General features: G+C 47.0%; 1 protein-coding gene across 1 annotated transcript in view; it reads right to left on the bottom strand.

Annotated features, from left to right (window-relative positions):
- The window catches only part of MYH10 (myosin heavy chain 10), a 119206-nt gene that overhangs the window by 32390 nt on the left and 66935 nt on the right, over positions 1 to 19881 (bottom strand). The window contains 6 exon segments of the mRNA XM_032498764.1: positions 7475 to 7537; positions 11187 to 11301; positions 11541 to 11714; positions 15572 to 15745; positions 18331 to 18483; positions 19102 to 19220. Of these exon segments, the coding sequence (XP_032354655.1) occupies positions 7475 to 7537; positions 11187 to 11301; positions 11541 to 11714; positions 15572 to 15745; positions 18331 to 18483; positions 19102 to 19220 (798 nt within the window).

Below are 19881 nucleotides of genomic sequence, written 5' to 3' on the forward strand. Positions count from 1 at the left end.
CCACTCCTGGCTTCTCCATGGACCACGAACCCCACCTTCCCCTGGACCTCCATCTACCTCTCGAACTGCTGCCCCACCTTGGTGACGTCTCTGCTGCTTCCCTGTACATCATGATGCTATGCTCACTAGGGGTCCAAACTCATTCACCTGAGATCCTTTCTAGAATGAAGCAGCACACAAGGGCAGGCAAACATCCCTTGACCTTTGCCTTTCTCGAGCCCCAGTCTCATCCTGACTGATCTCATCTGTGATTCCTTCCTATACCTGACCCAGCACCAGTCACCAAGCACCCACCTTCTCCTTCCCACCCAGACGTCACAGCGCTGCCTCGGCCTGCCTTCCACACAGTCTCGCTAAGTGCCTATCACATGGCTTTTACTCAGTATCACCTCCCTCGAACCTAGCATGCTGTCTGGCCTATAACATGCTTGATACACATACATTAGCAAATAAATGATGTAAAACGTTAGATACATTCACAATTACAAACAGTGAGAAATGCATCGAAAGAAAAGAACAAGATGCTATGAGAAAGATGGGCGGTTCGAGATCTCTCTGGGGAAATTACATTTAGTGCCTGAAGGGTAAGAATGAGCCAGTGGGAACAGTGCGTGTGAAGGACCAGGGGCAGGAATAAGTGGAGAAGCTGGTGCCAGGGAGGCACGGTGGGTAAGGAGGGGACAGACCCGCATACTGGCTGCTCTAGAGAATGGACTGGGGGGAGCGGGGGGATGAGGGGTGACCGATGTTGTAGCCCAGGCTCTGAGAGAGATGATGGAGGCCTGAACTTGTGAGATCACAGGAGATGGACAGAGAAGGGAGAGTCCCGATGTGTTGGTGGGAGGATCAGCTTGCTCTTATGATTAACCCGACATGGAAAATCAGGCCGAGGGACATGTCAGGAATAACTCCTAGGATTCCAGCTTGAGCAGGGGAGTGGCTTGTGGTGCCCCTGGGAGGATGGGAAGGGGAGTGGGTTCTGTGGGTAGGAAGACAGATCCAAGCTCTGTCTAAGTCTGGGTGCCCGTGAGACACTGTGGTGGAGGTGAGCTGCCAAGTGGATGGCTGAACATTCCAGTCTGCTGCTGGGAAGAGAGGTCTGGGGGAGAAAAGGAATATTTGGGAGTTGTCAACCTGCAGACAGTACTAAAGTCACGGGACTGGATGAGCCGCCTGAAGGGTGAATGAAAAGAGGTGAGGGTGTGGGGTCGGCCGGGGAGCTGGGGAGGAAGAGCTGATGAGGAGGACGAGGGGGGCCAGGAGCCAGGGGCTGAGATCAATGTCTAAACAGGGGACATCTACCCCATCCCTCCTCCCGTATTTCCCGTGCACAGGTGGCCGCTGGTTACTCAAGCCAGAAACTGGGAATTGGCTCAAGCCAAACTTCCAGAAGCCTCCACCCGGCCCCCTCTCCGCTGCCCTAGCCTGGGCTCTAACTTCTCACCAGGACCCTAACCGGTCCCTTTCTCCGGCCTTCCCACCCCACTGCTCCCTCCACCCCCGTGGCCACGCGGCTCTGCCCAGTCACACCTGTGGTCTCAGTGTCAGGCATTTCTAAAACAAAGCGAGATATTTGCTCCTCGACTTCAAATCCTTCCTTCTCTCCTACAGCACGTAGGACACGGTCCACAGAGCAGCCCAGGGAAGAACTCCACTCAGAGTCAGAAACACCTGCCGCCCAAGAGCTGTGTGATCTTGGGTCAAGTTACCCAACTTCTCCAAGCCTCGGTTTGTTCCTCTGTGAAATGGAGCCACTGTGACTGACCTCACAGAACCGAGGTGCCTGGAAAGCAGGCAAGAGCTCAGTGAAGGGACCTCCCATGCTCCCTTCCTGCATGGGCCTTGGCTCCAACTCTACAAACCAGCTACATTTTCCCAAACACACCACGCCCTCAAGTCTCCATCCTTTGGTCTCCACCAGTCCCCACCCCCTTGTAGCCATCCTGGCAAACTCATCATGGCTCTTAAATCTCCGCTCCTTTACCTGCCACCTCTTTCTAGGCTCCAGTGTCCACTCTGCCTCCAGTCTGAACAGGCCACTCCCTCCTCTAGGCTTCACATTACGCCAGCCAGGCCCTGGGACACCTCTGCTCTGTTCCGCGTACCTGCCCACTAGGCTGGGCTTCTGGGGGACATCGCTCCAGCATCTCGCACACTGGGTCCCAGGAGCTGACCCCTGGTGTGCCTGGATATGACCCCTCTGATCACTGGCTCAGACCATTTCTTCTGCCTTCCCCACCGCCCAGTGCTGGGCCCAGTTTGGCCCCTGGCACACAGTAATTCTTTTAACAAATATCCACTGAATGAACACAAAATTAACCACAAGGACAAGTCACAGCCACAACAAAAGAGAAGGACTGCCACGCTGGCTTGGCGGGGATTCAGCCACCTTGGCCTGCAGCTCTCTCCCAGCAAGGGCGGCTCCCCCACAGAGCGTGACAGCCGCCTGGCAATGCAGCCCCGGGCAGGGACCGCCGGTCTCTTTTCAAAATAGTAAAAAATATAATCTGATTTGTACCTGATTTTCAAACTTAACTTTAGTAAGGGGTAATCCAAAGCTAAATATTCAGATTTTTAAATAATTAACAATTTAAAGTGTCAGTTTCTTTTTTTTAATTCAAAAGCTTAAACTCATGGTTAGCTTCTACCAATGAGCAAAATTATCTTGCGGGTAAAAGAGAAACACTTTGGGAACTTCATGAAATGATTTGGGCCACACTAATAATATATGATTTCACTCAAAAATCAAGACTTAGAAAATCCTGTTTTGAAAGAATATTTTTGTGTTCAAAATGGTTACGCAGGAATCAGAGAAAGGTAGAAAATACAGACAAGATTTTAGCAGCTCCTGGAAATGAACAGCACTGCTGCTTCTAAGACCGATAAATACTGCTGCTAAAACCTCCGAGTCTCACAGCCCAGGGTTTCAGGGTAAAGACTGGGTTTGTCTCTCCTCCTGCTACATACTCTTCCATCTGAGGTGCCAGGAAAGGCTGTTCGGCTGCTCATGGGCACTGCAATTCATTATTTGGTTGCCCAGCAGCCTGAAGAGCTCAGAGTATTTTGTACTAACAATTCAGCAAGCTACAAACCTGACGTGGACAGTCAGGAGTTAGAGGAGCTGAACAGACCTGCCATCTCATATTCATAGTTTATTAGAAAAAAAATGCAACTGTAATCACCTGTCCCCTAAAACTGCCATTGACAGTATCACTTGAGGAGTGATGCTGTCCAGCACCAGGGTGCTCAACTGGCCCTTCTTCAGGCAGACAGTCTCAGGAGACAAGAGGAATACATGAGATTTTCGTGTTCTTTACATCTGTGCATCGGCCAAAGTCCTAGCACTATTCAATTTAACTTGAAATATTTAAGCCAGCTCTTCAGAAACTCACTCTAGTTAATGTAGCTGGAAACCAAAAAAGAGGGGAGAACCCTATCTTAAGAGGCAATGATTAGGGACCACATCACTGCCTCCTATCCTACAGAAGCCCCCAGGCCCTGGCGGGGTGCCAGGTTCTCAATGCTCACTTAAACACATTAAGACGCTTCTACTCTAAGGTATACTAAAACACTACTAACAGTTAAGAGCGATTCAGAAACAAGTATTTAATGGCTATGAATTCCCAGAGGCAGTGTTAACAGGGAATAGATCTCCCTAATACCCCTATTACATAGTAATCGATTAACAATTGTTCCATAACTGGGTTGTAAAACCAATCTGTTAATTGTTCTAGAGCATTCGGAAAGTTTTAGGAAAACTCCAAGAAGTCCCAAGGTTGGCAGGGACCATGCAATTTAAGGAGAAAGCAGTCTTTCTGCTCCCAAGCACCAGTGTTAAGCTGACCTCGAATTTGCCCCCTTTACCTCCCTCTCCTGTACCTGACCCCCCACAAGAGTCACCACCGTCTGGGCAGACGGAAGCCCACTGTGCCCCACAGCGGCTCCCCACTTCTGCTCCTCCCTCCTCCGCCTGCAGGTCCCGTGAAAGTAACTCACGCCCAGTGTGACCGCCTGTCAGCTTGGCCTTGGGGCACCATGAATAAAAGAGGACCTGCCTTAAATAATGGCCAAGGAAATAAACATCTGTTGATTTCCCTGCTTTTCATAATCACAACAGCAGCAGCAACAAGGGCGCAACAGCAGTGACGGCAGCAGTAGAGCCAGTCGCCCCGGCAAGTTTGAGGCCAGGCAGCACGTCCTTGGGCGCTTCCTGCACCGGGTCAGGCTCCAGCTGCCTTGTCTGCTACTCGTAGTAACTGAGAACTCAGTGTCACCGTCCCCACCTGACCTGGGAACTCGAGGTGCCATACTTGGAAGCTGCTTCTCCGTGAGCTCCCAACTCTTGTTAAGACTCCAGACAGAGTTATGAACAAGGACCTACTGTAGAGCACGGAGAACTGTATTCAGTTTCTCGTAATCAGCTACAATGGAAAAGAACCTGAAAATACATGTGTGTGTATATGTACGTATATGTGTAACTGAATCGCTTTACCGTACGCTTGAAACTAACACTGTAAATCAACTTCGCTTCAATAAAAAATAAAATTAAAAAAAATATGGAGGAGAATATGCTAAAACAACATAAAAAACCTTCATCCACTGAAAATGATGACAATCTAACTACACACAGAAACCATGTCAGACCTGAACCAGAGCCAAAAGAGCACGAGAAAGAGATTATGACCAATGGACGTGATCTGTATGAGGCTAAGTGGTTACCCTCAGTTATCGTTATGCTACCCAGTTCTAATGACTTACTGAAGGGAAAAAAAACTGGTTCGAAGGCTTTAAGGTTAGAACATCACCGCTCCTGCTACGACAAGGGGCAGGTGAGGGCCCAGCGGCCGTTAGAAGACTAAGAGACCCCAGAGCTCGCGGCAAGCGAGGCGGCGCCCCACAGCCCCGACAGCCCTTCCTTGCTGGTTCGCAGCCCCAGTTAGTCGCTGCTACCGTGTGTCGGTGCTGCTTCCACGAGAGGCTGAAAGGGGTGCACGGCTTTCTCTATCAGTAATTTAAACTCACTCCTGCACTTCTCACACTGTCTCTGCTGCTCGGCCTTCCCGCCCTGCCAGCTGCCATCCAGCTCTCGTGGGGGTTCTGGAACCTACTACCCAGGGAAGAAGACGGCAAGTGTAAACTAGCGTTCGTGCAAGTTATACCCCCCTGTCCCTCCAACACAGTGCAGATGGGGACCAAAGCCACAGCCAGCCAGCCGCCCCATCGCCACTGACCCTTTCAGTCTAAAAACCTCGCCTATGACTTTGAGGTTAGGAAACCTCTTTGCTTGTTCACTGCGCTTACATCCTCCATTATTAGTTTATCCCAGAATTCTAGACTTCCGAAATCTGTGTGAAAGAAAATAGTCCTTTGGTTTGTGGCAGAAACGTGTATGCCCTCTTTACCCTGCCTCTGGGAACTCTGTCCCTCCCTCTTCTGCACGTGTCCTTTGATGGTTTTGGAAACCTGTTTACCCTCGTCCCCCTTTATCCTCAAAAGCCTGCATGTTCTCCCGAATACTGTCTACCTAACATCACGGCTGTCCCGAGCAGCACAGCACAGGGCCCGCAGCAGCTGTGCGCCGTCTCGCCTAGAGATGCCCGCTGCCTGGGCGCGTCAGAGGCAGTCCCCGCTCAGAGCCCTGCAGAAGCTCCTCCATTCGGCATCTTCTGAGAAGTGGAAAATACTAAAGCCCCCATTTTCATTTAAAACCCACTACCCCTCTCTGGGGTCTGAATCCATAAACATGTTGAGGAGAAGAGCATTTCTGCTGCAGAAATACTATCCACAACTCTAAAGGCCATACTGAGCCCTGGTGGAGGGAGGGCCCTCCTGGGAGAAGCCAAGATGGAGACCTGGGGACTTGGTTCAGCCGAGTAACTCGACCAGAGGCCACGGCACCGAGAGAGACAGACAGGCACGTTTCCAGTGCTGAGGTGAGAACACGGGAGGGACGAGCGGGCTCCTGCTGCATCCCGCAGGTCCGGACAAGCACCTGGTCCACAGACTCCAAAGATCACGGTCCCCCAGGAAAGGCCATCTGTGCCGTGGCGGCAGGGCTGGGGAGGCCGCGCATCTGAAAACCGGGTGCAGGACAAGCACCCACCTCCGCAGTGATTTCCTGTGTGCCCACTTTGTGCCGGGAGCGGAGGGAGCAGCAGTGAGCAACAAGAGCTCCCAGACTGGAAGTCTCATAAAAGATGAGAAATCCAAGAGTTACAGGAATTGAATTAAAGAGGGCACTCTACTTTGGGAGGACGTGCAGAAGATCAAGCACTAACCTAACAAAGCTCAAGTCCCAGGCAGACTGTGAGCTTCAAACCTCCTAGCACTTTCTCTCCCCAACTTTCCCATCTTTGCCCCCCAAGGCCAAAGATGACTGACTGTGAAGATTTCTCCTGTGGAATATTCATTCCAGCTTACGGAATAATCTTTGGCATAATCTGTCCCTCCCCGGCCCTGGCTGACAATCTCTTTCTTTCACACGATGTGAGTTAAAATTGCTATCAGGAATCTTGGATTAAAATGGGCATGTTCTCTTACCGTATTTAAAAAAAATTTTTAGATGAATTTGGATCTCAGCATTATGTTCCAAACATCATTAAGGAAATTTTATAAGATGAATTTGACTTGGTCTTTGAATTTTACTACCTGACAATTTCACTCAGCACCGGGAGGCTGAGTGGCCCTCATTTACATTAGGCTTCTGGAGGGCCTCTTCGCTGTGGTCAGGCTGCGTTCTATCTATCTAATTTATTTTTAAATGAAGGTACAGCTGGTTTACACGTTAGGCTATATTTTAAATAAGGCTAAGGAGTCAAACCATAAGGCCCAAATGTTTGAAGCTCAATTTCAGGTTCAAAATACAGACTCTAACACTCTGCTCTTAGTCTCAACTTGCACATATCAAGCTTTGCATCTAGTTTCACTGTTTTCATTTCAAAAGAAAAAGCCAAGGAGCCAGATATGCACATAAATTCCAAATAAAAGGTATAATGATGAGACCAACATGTGAGATTTATGTAATTATTTGTCCACGAAATGTTAATGACTTGAAAAAAGAAAAAAACTACTTTTTGGAATTCCTTAGGTTGAAAATTTAAAGGTAACTCAGAGACAAGCAGATCAGTTCCTAACAATTTCCTTGGAGGACTGTGTATCAAACGGCACTGCTGGAAAAGGTAGTGATGGACCCTTCACTGTGCAGTGCTGAACGAGCCACGCATAAGAGGAAGCGATGTGTAGGCAGTAGCGACTGAATTGTTTATGCAAACAGTTGCCTTGAAGAATAATAAAAACTGAGCATGAAATGAAGGTTCATGCAGGTCTATGAGCAAAACAAAAACAGAAACCCAGACACCAGCCCCGCCGCCCAGTCTGCCCTGCCCTCCCCGGCCACCCTGCCAGCCCCCCGCAAGTTCTTCCTCTGGGCTTAACACCCTTGTGTGTGGAAGATCTACAGGCTTTATACATTCACCTGGTGGCTCATGAAGACCAGAAACACTGTCATAGAAAGAAGCTCTCTGAATATTCTGAATCTCTAAAGCAGAGAAACAGCAAAAACAGGAGGACAGAAGAGCAAATATACAAACACTTCAGTTAGTGTGAAAGACATTCGACATCACAAGTAAACTTTGCAATCGGGCTATAAAGGTAGCTAGTCCAAGGCAGATCCCATGCAAATGTTACTGTTTAGAGAATTTGCACATTTGGACAAAGTTCTTCATGAAATAAATTTAAGCTGAATCGTTCCCAACTCCAGGTGTGAGCATTACATCACAGCAAAGTTAAACAGTTACCCCCATGTAAATGCAGGATGGAACTTAAGAGTCATAATAAGGGACTCTCTGCATTGCCTTTTGTAAAATTATCTTGCAATCAGCAAATCAGGTGAAGGCTGCAGCAGGTTAGAGCAGCAGGCTAGAGCACTCTGATAAATGTAAATAATATTAGTGGCTTTTACTGACAAAAATTCACACTGCTGTGTAATTCTACTTCCAATCTGATTTTAAAAATATAATTTACTTCAAATACAAATTACAAACAGGTTAACTACCATTAAGGAAAATAAAATTCAAGTTCTATTGTTGCAATATGTTAAAGTAACTTCAAATCACAAGTAAGATGATACTTATCAATCATAGTGTTACTCATGAAAATATCCTAGAGGCACATTTAGGTTCTTTCCTCTATATTAGCCCCAAGAAGTGGCAAGAAATAGTGTGCAGCTAGTACAGAGATACCAAACATCTTTTAGCAAGAAGTAGGGCACTATGAATCTCTAGGGCAGGGCTGCCACCAATAAATCTTGTTTCTCCTGGTTTGGCCTTGAGAAACTCTAACACCAAGTTTATTTAAACACAAATGTTTTATAGTCAAGGTATTGCACCTTCACGGGCAAACTATATTCATACATCATGTATCCAGACATCCAGTCAACCTGTCATTTTCTGCTTCTGCATTTATATGGCTGTCAAAAGAGAAAAATAATGACGTGTCTTTCCCCAGGGGTTTTCCAGAGCTACTTTCTTTTCCTAGAGAAAAAGCTCCCCTTCTCCCAAGACATCTCCACGTCCAGAGTCAGCATGATAAACTCTCCACCCTAGGACTCTCTTCAAACTTCTGTGCCTGCCACTGACTTCACACATGGGACACACGGTCCTTGAAACTGGGCAAGTGTAGCCCTGCGGCCCTGCAGGCCTCTCCCCTGAAGGTGAGTCACCTGAGATCCTGTCACTCAGGTTCAGCTAAGTAACTGTCCCCTAAACTGATGGAGGCTACCAGCAGCATCGTCAGGAGAGCAAACACGCAGGGTTACCCTAGAATGGACGCTGGTGGCACGGCCGAATCACATTTGGGGTAAGATTTCTCTTAGCCTGTTTTGACAAAAGTGGGCAAATGTGTTCCCAAAGCCACCCATCTTTAGAAAGGCCAGGGCCACAGCCAGGCGGTGCCAATGGTGCAGCCTGTGGGGTCCAAGCCTGGACCAAGGCGGGGTGAACGGGGGCCCAGGGCAGGGCGGAAGGAACTTCCTGGGCCGCACGTGTCTCCTCTCAGAGTTTCTGCAACAAGCAAGTGACTTCTCTGTATCAACATGATGAAAAGCGCCAGAAGGCAGGTGAGGACTCTCCGGACACGGCACCTGCGCCTGCAATCCGGAACGTGCGTCCTCCCTGCAGCCCCCACTCCCCCCTCTCCCACCAAACCTCCTGCTCCTGAAACTTCTGACCCGCTGCCGCCACAGGCCTTCCTGCACCGGGATGGTGAGGCGTGGAGTTAAAGGAGAAGATAGGGAGGAGGGAGCTGAGGTGGAGGCTTGCTCGGTCCTATCCCTGCATCTGTGAGGGTCCCGAGTTTTCAACCAGATCAAAGCTCTGGGGGGACCGCGGTCCCCAACCCCCTTCACTGAGGACAACCGTGCCGGTCGGTGTGTGCCCAGGTGTGCCGCATTCCATGAAGGGGGCAGGTACTCAACAGCTGTTCCCCACCATATTGTTCTTGGTTGAGAAATTAAAAAATAAGAGTCAAGGGTGGTTCACAAGGTCAGAACCGGTCAGAACCAGTCAGAACCAGGGCAGCAGCCCAGGACCTATTCTCATTCCCCAAATACCTGCTTCTCTCCTCGTTCAGAATGAAGAGAGAAAGTCTGAGACGCGAACAGTAAACTGCCAGTGTCCTCTGCTCCTTTTCTCCTCGGGTTTCCTTCCAAACCCACTGCTCTTGACCTCAGCCGTCTCACTCTAAGCTCCCTGCTCTGGGGTCCTTCACCCCAATCCATCCAACAAACCACTTGCCTTCCTCAAGTTCACACTGTGCTCTGACCTTGGCCCCCAAACCTACTGATGCCACTGAGTCACGAAAGTCCAATCCACTGAGACTGGCAGTCAGGGCCCTCCGTGGTCACACACCTTGTCACCAGCCTCCCTTCCTGCTCACGCTCCCTTCCGGCCGCAGCCCTGCCCTAGAGCCCCAGTGGGTCACTTGTCCTGAGCTGTGAGTTTTTCCACTTCTGCACTGTGGTCATTCATTCTCTTCTCCCACGCCAGCGTCACATCCCCAAATGCCACTCACCCCTAGATGAGTTAGCTCATGGGATGAACACTGGGGTCCTGTTCTCTCCTCCGTCCTCATGCAGCCCCCTAGACTGACCAAGTCATCGCAAGTGACAGTGAGCAAGCGGCAGCCAGGTGAAGACTTTCATCCAAAGGCACAATGATTAAAAGCTTCTGTGTTACTTGCTGGAAACCTAACCTTTCCCTCTGATCCCTCCTTCTGCACAGTCTCATGCACACAGTCTCCTCCCAGGACACACGTATGCACACGTGCACTGCGCCCACCCCCGCGTTGGAGCCAGGGTATGTGATCTTGACCAGACTGTCTCTGACATGGTCATCACCCCCAACTCACTTTCTCTGTGGTCATTCTTCTATCTCCTTTTGCCCAGATGCCCTGAGCCCTCTTATCTGCGCTCTGTGTTTCCTTCCCTCCACCTCTGAGTAGGAGACAGCTCCTTAATAAGAAGGGCTTGAGATGCCACAGAAGGAGAAGTGAGCCAGGTTACTGACCAGGCCTGACCTGGGGCCAAGCAAAGCGATGGGCACAACCAGGATGAACTCTTCAGTGCGAGCTAAGCTCTAGAAGATGTTGGTCCCACTGAGCGTAAACACACACACATGTTCTGTCCTTCTGGCACCAGCAAAACCTCTCGTCTGATAAAAATCTCCAAAATCTTCACCTGAGGTTCATGCAAACAAAGAACTATGAAGACTGATGGAAACGAAAACAACCAGCTGGGGTGTGTGTGTGTGTTTGTGTGTGTGTGTCTGGGAGAGGATGCAGCTCAACTGACCTGTACGCAACACAAAAAAACACACAAGTCTTCTCTGGTTCTGAATCCCAGTGCCCAGATTACAACTGAATTGGGACCAGGGTGGCCTGAGGCCAATGTGTTCATGGTTCTGGGACTAGCATGTTCCCACACTACCCACAGCATCTGACCAGGAAGGCAGATGTCTTGTTACCCGAGTATTCTTAAAGTGGGTAAATTCCGATACGATGGCAGCCCTGCTCTAGGGAAAATAAAGAGTTTTAAAGTAAAAAATATACACACATCCACACGTGAAAGAACCGTTATATAAGCCTCAACTGGAAAAGACTCCGGCCACACTTGACCACAAACGCATTCTCACCATCCTTCCAGAGCTCCGCCACAAATCTGTCCGAGGACTGGTGCAGGAGGGTGGCCACGTTGTCGTTCAGAGGGTCCATGTTCTTCATCAGCCACTCGTCTGCCTTGTAGTCCACCTGGACCGGACCACGGCCGAACGTGGCGAGACGGAAAAAACAAAACCGAGAAACATTTTCAGCCTTAACCAAAAACGTTCATATAACAATCCGAAAAGCGGGTTGTCTCGACAGCAACTACAGGTGTTTATCAGCATGTTACATGTTACATCATCATGTACATGTTACATGTTACAACCTTCATCCAATGCAGCAGAATTTCACACACAGTACTTTTAACGGAGTTACTTAACTCTTACCTTTCCTGCGTAATGTATAATGCAAAAATCGGCTTTGTCTTTCAGCTGACGAGGTTTCTGAAACTTGGAGTGGGACCCTTGCTCTTGAACTAGTTTTTCAACAAAGGTTTTATCGGTGGCTTTAGGGAACCAGCACTCTTCATCCAAAAGGGCCAGCACGCCAGGAGGGTTAGCCTGGTAACAGAGGCAGTAAGAATCGACAAGTTTCGCACATCGCTGTACATACAAGGGTGTTTTCCACTGGGTTTGGTAGTTTAACTTCCAAAACAATTAGAGCTTCATGAAGATCTATGGAAACCAAACTGCTGGGATGGAAGGTAATGCCAAACCAGAACTATAATGCCAACACAGAGACCCCAAACGGCTAAATAAGCAGTGGTAAGAAAACGGCTGAGTAACTTATCTCATGAAAAACGAATTCCAAGTAGACAGCCACCAAAAGCAGCAAGTAAAAGACACCAGAAAGGAAATGAGAGATACAGAGACAAAACTGAATATTTATACTCAGTGACGGGCTGGATAAATTATAAAAACCTCAACTAGCCGGAATACCGCAGATATTTTATATCCTAGTCAATTTAAGTTTTTGTTTAAGTGATGATTAAATAAAATGAAGCACTTCACACTTGGTAAAGCACTTAAAGCTATTATTAAGTAGAACATATAGAAGGTGATAAAATAACTTATCGATTATACATTTGTTTTGAGGGCCTGTTCTATTTCACTCAGCTGGTTCACCAAAAAAAGACAGAGATGTAAAGACCTGGAGACAAGAAGCAGATCAGTGCCCAGGGGCTGGAAGAGGGGAACGGGAGTGACAGCCCGCGGGCAGGAAGTTTCTTTCTGGGACAATGAAGATGTTGTGGAATCACACAGTGGTCATGGCTTGAAAACTCTGGGAATATGCCAAAACTCACCGATTTATGTACTTTAAAAGGATGAATTTTTAGGGGGTGTGAATTATATCTCAAATGAAGAACATGCCCAGAGCTTGCCATTCTCTGGGCTTGAAATTCCATGGAATGACTCCATTTTTGGAGGAAAGTGAGGTCTGCAGGAAAGTTAAATGAAGTATTTGAAGGGTGATGGCCTACCTGATGGTGCTCCTGGGCCATTTATTGCCACACTGCAAACACGGCAAGTGTGCGACACAAGACTGAACGTGCCGATTCCAGGGCACGACTACGAAATCAGCTTTCTGAATAAATCTCTAGGATCAGTGCTCCTCATCTCACAAGGACTTTGTATTTACTGGGGAAGAGCTGGCTCCACACAAATACTGCTTTAAAAGTAACTGGAGGTTCTAGTTAAACAGAAATGAAACCGTGTAATCACGTGGTCAGAGGAAGGCGGTGGTAACAGACAGGAGCAGGCAGAAGAGGTGGAGAGACCCTCCCACAGGCAGCCCAGCACCCAGACCCCGACTCTGCGGCTCCTCTACCTAAAGGACCTGCGGGGCTCAGGGCTGCTCAACGGGCACCACGGTCAGAGGCCACTAGGACGAGGGAATCCTAGAGAAGCAGGGTCCAGGATGGCACTGAGCTCAGTTCACCCCACTCACCCGACAGCTCCGAGAAGTGAAGTTCTGTGTGAACAGTGAGGTAAGTGAAACATTCGTCTTCCTGCCATAATTTTTACATTTCAAATCCCCTTCAGTGACAGTATTTCTAAATTCTGAAATAGGAGCCCAAATAGTTTCATCTTTTCTAAAAGACTCAGTGACGGCATGACTCAGAAGGTTCATAATTTCGTCTCCTTTCATTTTTGCTCCTTCATCCTTCAGTGTCAAGATCTCTGTTCTGGCTTTCCCTTTTAATTGGGGATTTCGAAGAAGCTGCTCCCCTACTAATTTCTGTCCATAAAACAGAACCCTGGGACACTCTGTCACTCCCTTCACAACACCCTCATCAGGAAACCTTCGGTGACACTGCCAGCCAGCTGTGGCCTCTGCCTTCACTGAATACAGAGCATCATTTAGACCTGATACCATGTTTTGAGTCCCAGGGCCATGCTGTGTACTCCCCTCATACACCACCCCCAGGACCCCCAATCTTTGCATTTCCAAGCTGTAATTAAGGATTTAATAAATTCTTGCTGCTTTGATTTCATCCTAATTCAATAATATTTATACTTAATATTGGCAAAACAACTGAAAATGCCAAACCTTTCTGCATCACCTACTTTTGCTGTGAGCTGATCATTAAGGTTGAAATGTTTACTTTCCCCTATCATTCTTTTAGAGTAAAATCATCCTGTGAGAGTGAAGAAAAAAATGATATATATTTTGTCCCAGAGCATAAAGCAAAAGAAATGTAATTAAGTATCATTAAGAAGAAGGTAGGGGGGAGGGTATAGCTTAGTGGAGAGTGGGTGCCTAGCATGCATGAGGTCCTGGGTTCAATCCTCAGTGCCTCCATTAAATAAACAAACAAACCCCATTACCTCCCCCTAACACCCCCCCAAAAAATCTGAAAAAAAAAAAAAAAAAAAAAAAAAGAAGAATGTATATTCTTAAGACTCACTTAAGAGTTGCAAAACCATCAGATTCAAAAACCCTCTAAAGATATTTTTAAAACGTAGGGCTGATAATTTTCCATTTGGAAGAGTTTTGGTACAATTATTGCAGACGAAGAGATTTACTTAACAACTCTTACAGTTTCTCTTCCACCTTAAATTATAAGTGCATATCCGTAGTCAACACATTCGTAAAACACAGGACTGTCAGTATCATACAGATACACATACACGAGCATCTCAAACGAGGAGCCAGACAGTCATCACTGGTACTCACAGCAAGCACCCCATGCCCTTATTTGCATCAATTCCCAAACAACTTTTCTGGGCAACAAAGCTGCAAGGGTGTGTATTCGTGTGTCTGTGTCTTGTGTGAGAGGGCACTGTTAGGTGCCACTCCCGCACGTTCAGTTTTACTTCTGAGTATTGCTCGAGGTGCACAGAAGCGCATTCGTCCCAACTACCGGTGACTGGAGAGCTCTGCTCTGAACAAGGTAAGACGCGCTCTTAACGCAAAGGAAAATTATGCGAACCCCCTCGAACCCAAGTGTCTAATGTGCTACAACTACGTCTCTGATGGGGTGAGCGTCCTCTGGGCTTTTCCTCTTCCCGACTGGCCCCCAGCCCTCCGACCACAGGTAACGTCCGGCTCTGGAGACATTAGCCTCTAAACCGTTCACACGCGGACAGCACGGTGGCGAGCAGGGACTGAGCAGCAAGAAAAGAACTGCTTCAAAGCCTCGGCGTGCCTCATGGGGCAAACCTGCCGGCTGTTAGAACACACCCCACCCTCTTAACTAGCAGCAGAACTTCACGTAAAGTTACGTATCGATCCTGAATGGAGCTTTAGTTTTCCTACGTTTTTGGCAGTCAGCAAAATAAAATAAGCAAAGCTACTCTCTTGTTGAGCAAAAGCAACTGCCAGGGAGCTGAATCACCAGTACCTGGTCGAGGTCACCCGGAGCAGTTCCATTAGTCAATGAGTCATACAAAGTTCTATGTATTTCAACACAGCACCAAACCAACAGTCATCTCTGGTGCCTGCTAGGGTTGCTATAAAGATATATATCTGTCCCCCAAGCCTCTGAAACTGCAAATTAAAAAAAAAAATCTGCCAAAATCAAAGCATCTTTGCACTTACAAGGATGAGCTTTAGTTACTACCCCCTAAATGAATTTGCACGGCCTGACTTATTCTCGGTGCCCCCGTACTGCCCCCGACGTGAGCCCCACACCCTCAACACAGGCTGAGGGCTGAAGGGGATGCAGCTGCCGCCGCCACTGTGGCACCCGAGGGCACGGTCACCCACACGAGGACGGGAACAAGGCCACGAGAAAAGACAGCTCAGGAAGGGTCTGACCAGTGTGCTACTTTTCAAATGGGTATTTTGTCAGAGAGATCACTATCCTAGGAAATTCAGATTGGAAAATTATCTCAACACTGATGAGACAGGGTAATTTCCGTCTCGGTGTGCAGTGACCACAAGCGGAAAGGCAAATGATGGGGAAGGGTCTTACAGGTCTCTCGATGAGGTCAATGCAGGGCTGCAGGTCCAGCCCGAAGTCGATGAAGTTCCACTCGATGCCCTCACGCTGGTACTCCTCCTGCTCCAGGATGAACATGGTGTGGTTGAACAGCTGCTGCAGCTTCTCGTTGGTGTAGTTGATGCACAGCTGCTCGAAGGAGTTCAGCTGCAGACGGCGGAAGAGTGATGTTCCCAGCGCGCAGGGGGAGGAAGAGCAAGCAGCACAGTGAGTCACCTCGTCCTCAGAAAGCTCGTGAGAAGTTACTACTTGGGCATCAGCTACACTAGTGATTACAGTGACAGTGACAACTGAGGGGTCTGTCTCACTCACACACACCCCCCATCACAGCACTGAGAAGCTAAAATGAGACCATGTGACACACTCGGTATGCTGAATATCAACAAATAAGACAGCTTTTATTAGTGAATGGTTAATGAAGAGAAATGAATAAATAAATAAGGAAGAAAGTGAGAAAAAGAAAATCGGAGACACTGGAAGGCCAGAGGCCAAGCGAGGCCAGCCCGGCTCTGTAAGCTGAGGGCCCAGAGAGCAGGTGTGATGCTGGGTCCCCTGCAGACTGCCTGACTGTGCTCAGCCCTGCTCAGTGAGTTAATGCCCACTAAACAATCCTGCATTTTTACCGTTTACTAACATTTTTCTGCTGCCTGTGTGTTCATATGTCAAAAACATGCTTCTTGAATTTCCACAGCTTTACAACATTTTATATCTTGTCATAGCCTCTATTTCTTTTACAGAATCTTACTATCTGTACTTTATTTTTTATTATTTTTCAAGTTAGTTTTAAATTAGTCCTTCTCTGACCCTTAAAAATTATTAATAGGTTTTAAACCATCAAGACAAATTTGGGGAAGATTTGTATCTTTATGACAGAGAATTTTCTCATCCAAGAACAAGGTATGTTTTTACATTTCTTCAAGTCTCGTTTTCCACAGTACCATTGTAAAGCTGTCTTTAACATTTCTTCTTGCCCATTTCTTCTCAAATTTATTCTTAGGTATCGCACCTGTTTTTGTTGCGGTTGGAAATGGGGATCTTTTCTTTCATTATTTACATACAGAAAGGCAACAGACATGCAATTTGCACCCAGCCACCTTCATAATTTATCAAGTTATTTACAAATAAATACATATTTAATTTTTAAAAAATTTAAGCTGAAGTATAATTGATTTACAATGTTGTGTTAGTTTCAGGTGTACATCAAAGTGATTCAGAGATATATATAGACAGACAGACAGACAGATAGATACTTATTCCTTTTCAGGTTCTTTTCCATTATAGGTTATTACAAGATAATGAATATAGTTTCCTGTGCTGCACAGTAGGTCCTTGGTGTTTATCTATTTCATATATAGTAGTCTGTACCTCTTAATCACAAACTCCTAATTTATCCCTCCCCACCTCCCCTTTGGTAATCATAAGATTGTTTCCTATGTGAGTCTGTTTCTGTTTTGTAAGTAAGTTCATTTGTATTATTTTTTAAGATTCCACATATAAGTGATATATGATATTTGTCTACGTCTGACTTACTTCACTTAGTCTGATAATCTCTAGGTCCATCCATGTTGCTGCAAATGGCATTATCTCTTTTTTATGGCTGATTAACATGCCACCATATAAATATACCGCATCTTCTTTATCCATTCATCTGTCGATGGACACTTAGGTTGATTCCACGCCTTGGCTATTGTAAATAGTGCTGCTATGAACACTGGGGTGCATGTATCTTTTCAGATTAGAGTTTTCACTGTTTCCAGATATACGCCAAGGAGTGGGATTGCTGGATCGTATGATAAGCCTATTTTTAGTTTTTTAAAGAACCTCCATACTGTTTTCCATAGTGGCTGCATCAAAATACATTCCCACCAACAGTGTAGGAGGATTCCTCTTTCTCCACACCCTCTCTAGCATTTATCACACAAATCAATACATATTAAAGCAACCTCTTAACAGGCCTATCGGCAGTTTGGATAAAACTTATACCAGCAACAGTTTGGATTTTATGAGGACAGACTTATAATTTAAAGGGGTTCATTTTAAAACAAGATAGCTCAATATCCAACTGGCCAAAGGAGTACAATGATCCCAAGAACTATTTCGTCCAGTATTTGTGCCTTACTATATAATCAGTCTATCAAAGGAGAGGTAAAGATGTAAACTTTTAGGAGACCAAAATTCTATCAACGTTTTAGCAAAACCACAGCACGTGTGTGACTACAAACCTTTGATGGACTGACAGTGAGTGGAGAAATCTAGTCAGATTAATAATGAAATAAACTGAAATCCATCATCGTATCTTCAGAACAGGGATCATCATCTTTCCTCACTTCTCCATCTCACACAGCTGCTCCTGACTCCCGCCCAAAGCCACCATCATCCGGCCCCTGGGCTTTGACAACCCCGTCCTCCAGGGTCTCCGTGCTCCGCCTGTGTCCCACCTCACACTCATGTCCCCAGTTACGTCTAGTCATACTGGCTTTCCAGAAGTTCCTAACATTTGACAAATTCCCTCCCATGCAGGACCACCAACCCCCCATCATTCGAGGTTCTGAGAATGCAGTGGATTTTGCCATTTACTGTGTGACTCTCTACTAGAAAGGCAGACTGCACCTGCTTACCGACCACTCCACTCCAGGTGCCTGGCACTGCACCTGGTACACAGTGAGCCTTCCGAAATGTTTATTAATGAAAAATAAACAGAATCAAAGAGAGCAGGAAGGAGAGGGACTTACCTCAAAAATCTCAAACCCAGCGATATCCAGGATTCCAATGAAAGACGCTCCTTGACGTTTGGTCCTGTCCAGAGCTTTATTGATCCGGTGAACAAGCCAGCGGAAGAGCCGCTCATAGGTAGCTTTTGCCAATGCTTCTACTGCAAAATCTGCCTATAATTAGACAACATCAACCTTTAATTCTGGGGACAATCTCAATAAAGCATTAGGAGCTGTTAGATGGAGTTCAATGATCTACATTGCCCCCCAAACCCAAAATAGCTGTTTACTGCTTAATCATGTCTCAATCTTGTACATCAACAGAGGGGATTAGTACAATTAAATGCAGACAGGCGATAGCCAGTGTAGGAAATGGGTGACGACACCCAGTGAAAACTCCCCTCCCCATGCCCGGGGGCTCTGTGCGGCAGGTTGGCCCGGAGTCCACCACGAAACAGGTGACTCGGACTCCCGTGTCCTTGGTGCTGTGCCCCCCCACCACCACAGGGACAGGGGACCAGTGCACCCTACTGCTGGGCGGGGTCCTGAGGTACACAGCTGTGCCCTCCTGATGACCCAGCTACCCGGGGAGAACCCAAGGTGATGCTTCAAATTTCCTTTTCTAAAAAAGTCACCTTTAAAAATTTTCTGAGGAAAAAATACTCAATTAGTATTAAGAAACATCGTGTAATAGAGCTTTTACTGACTTAGCTGGTTGCACGCCAGTCATAAGGTCTAGCGACCACGCTTATCATTCAGACAAGTGCGTGAAAACAGCTGGGTTAACCTTACTTGTTCCTTGGTCTGGGCTTTCTGCACGTAGTCGCGGCCGACCTTGATCCGGGGGGTGAGGATAGCCCGAGTAAACTCCATCACATTCATGCCGAGAAGATGGCAGAGCTTCTGTGCAACTGGAGAGCAAGAAGTCTCCTAAATGACAGGCTTCTCCTTACGCCCAGTCACCACACAGCCAGCAAACACATGACACACCTTCGCAATCATCAAGTTGTATTAAGAAACTAAAGAAAAGTCTTGCAGTTACACAAGTTTTAGGTCTGATGAAAACCACCTGCATCCTTTCAAGTTAATACTCATCCTTAGACTGTAAAGAGCTGATTAGCCGGCCATTACTTATTCAGGGTCATTTAATGCAAGCTACTGAGTCTTAGAACTCATGGATAAGGCACAGAGTGAGAAGAATGGTGTTTAAAATCGCTTAAATCATCACGTTACCAAGATAACATGTCATGCCCATGGAGTGATCTTCATCGTATTTTAGTAGGCAAGAAATCTAAAGGTTTGTAAAAGTAACCCCAAGAGCTGCTAATTTTGTTATGACTGATTCTCATCAGCTTTAGGCCACCGACCTCACCAGAAGTCCACTGTCTGCTGTCACCAAGGTCCAACAAGTGCACCAATTATTGATTTTTGACTCAATATTAAAGTAACAATGAAATTCTTTAAGGGTAAGAGCAGTTTGAATTCTATTAGAAGCATAACCAAGCTCTTTCTCAAAGATGCACTGCACCCTACGGCCCTGACCCAGGTGGTACCCCAGCAGGACCGACCACG

Source organism: Camelus ferus, chromosome 16, assembly GCF_009834535.1.
Source record: "Camelus ferus isolate YT-003-E chromosome 16, BCGSAC_Cfer_1.0, whole genome shotgun sequence".
NCBI lineage: Eukaryota > Metazoa > Chordata > Mammalia > Artiodactyla > Camelidae > Camelus > Camelus ferus.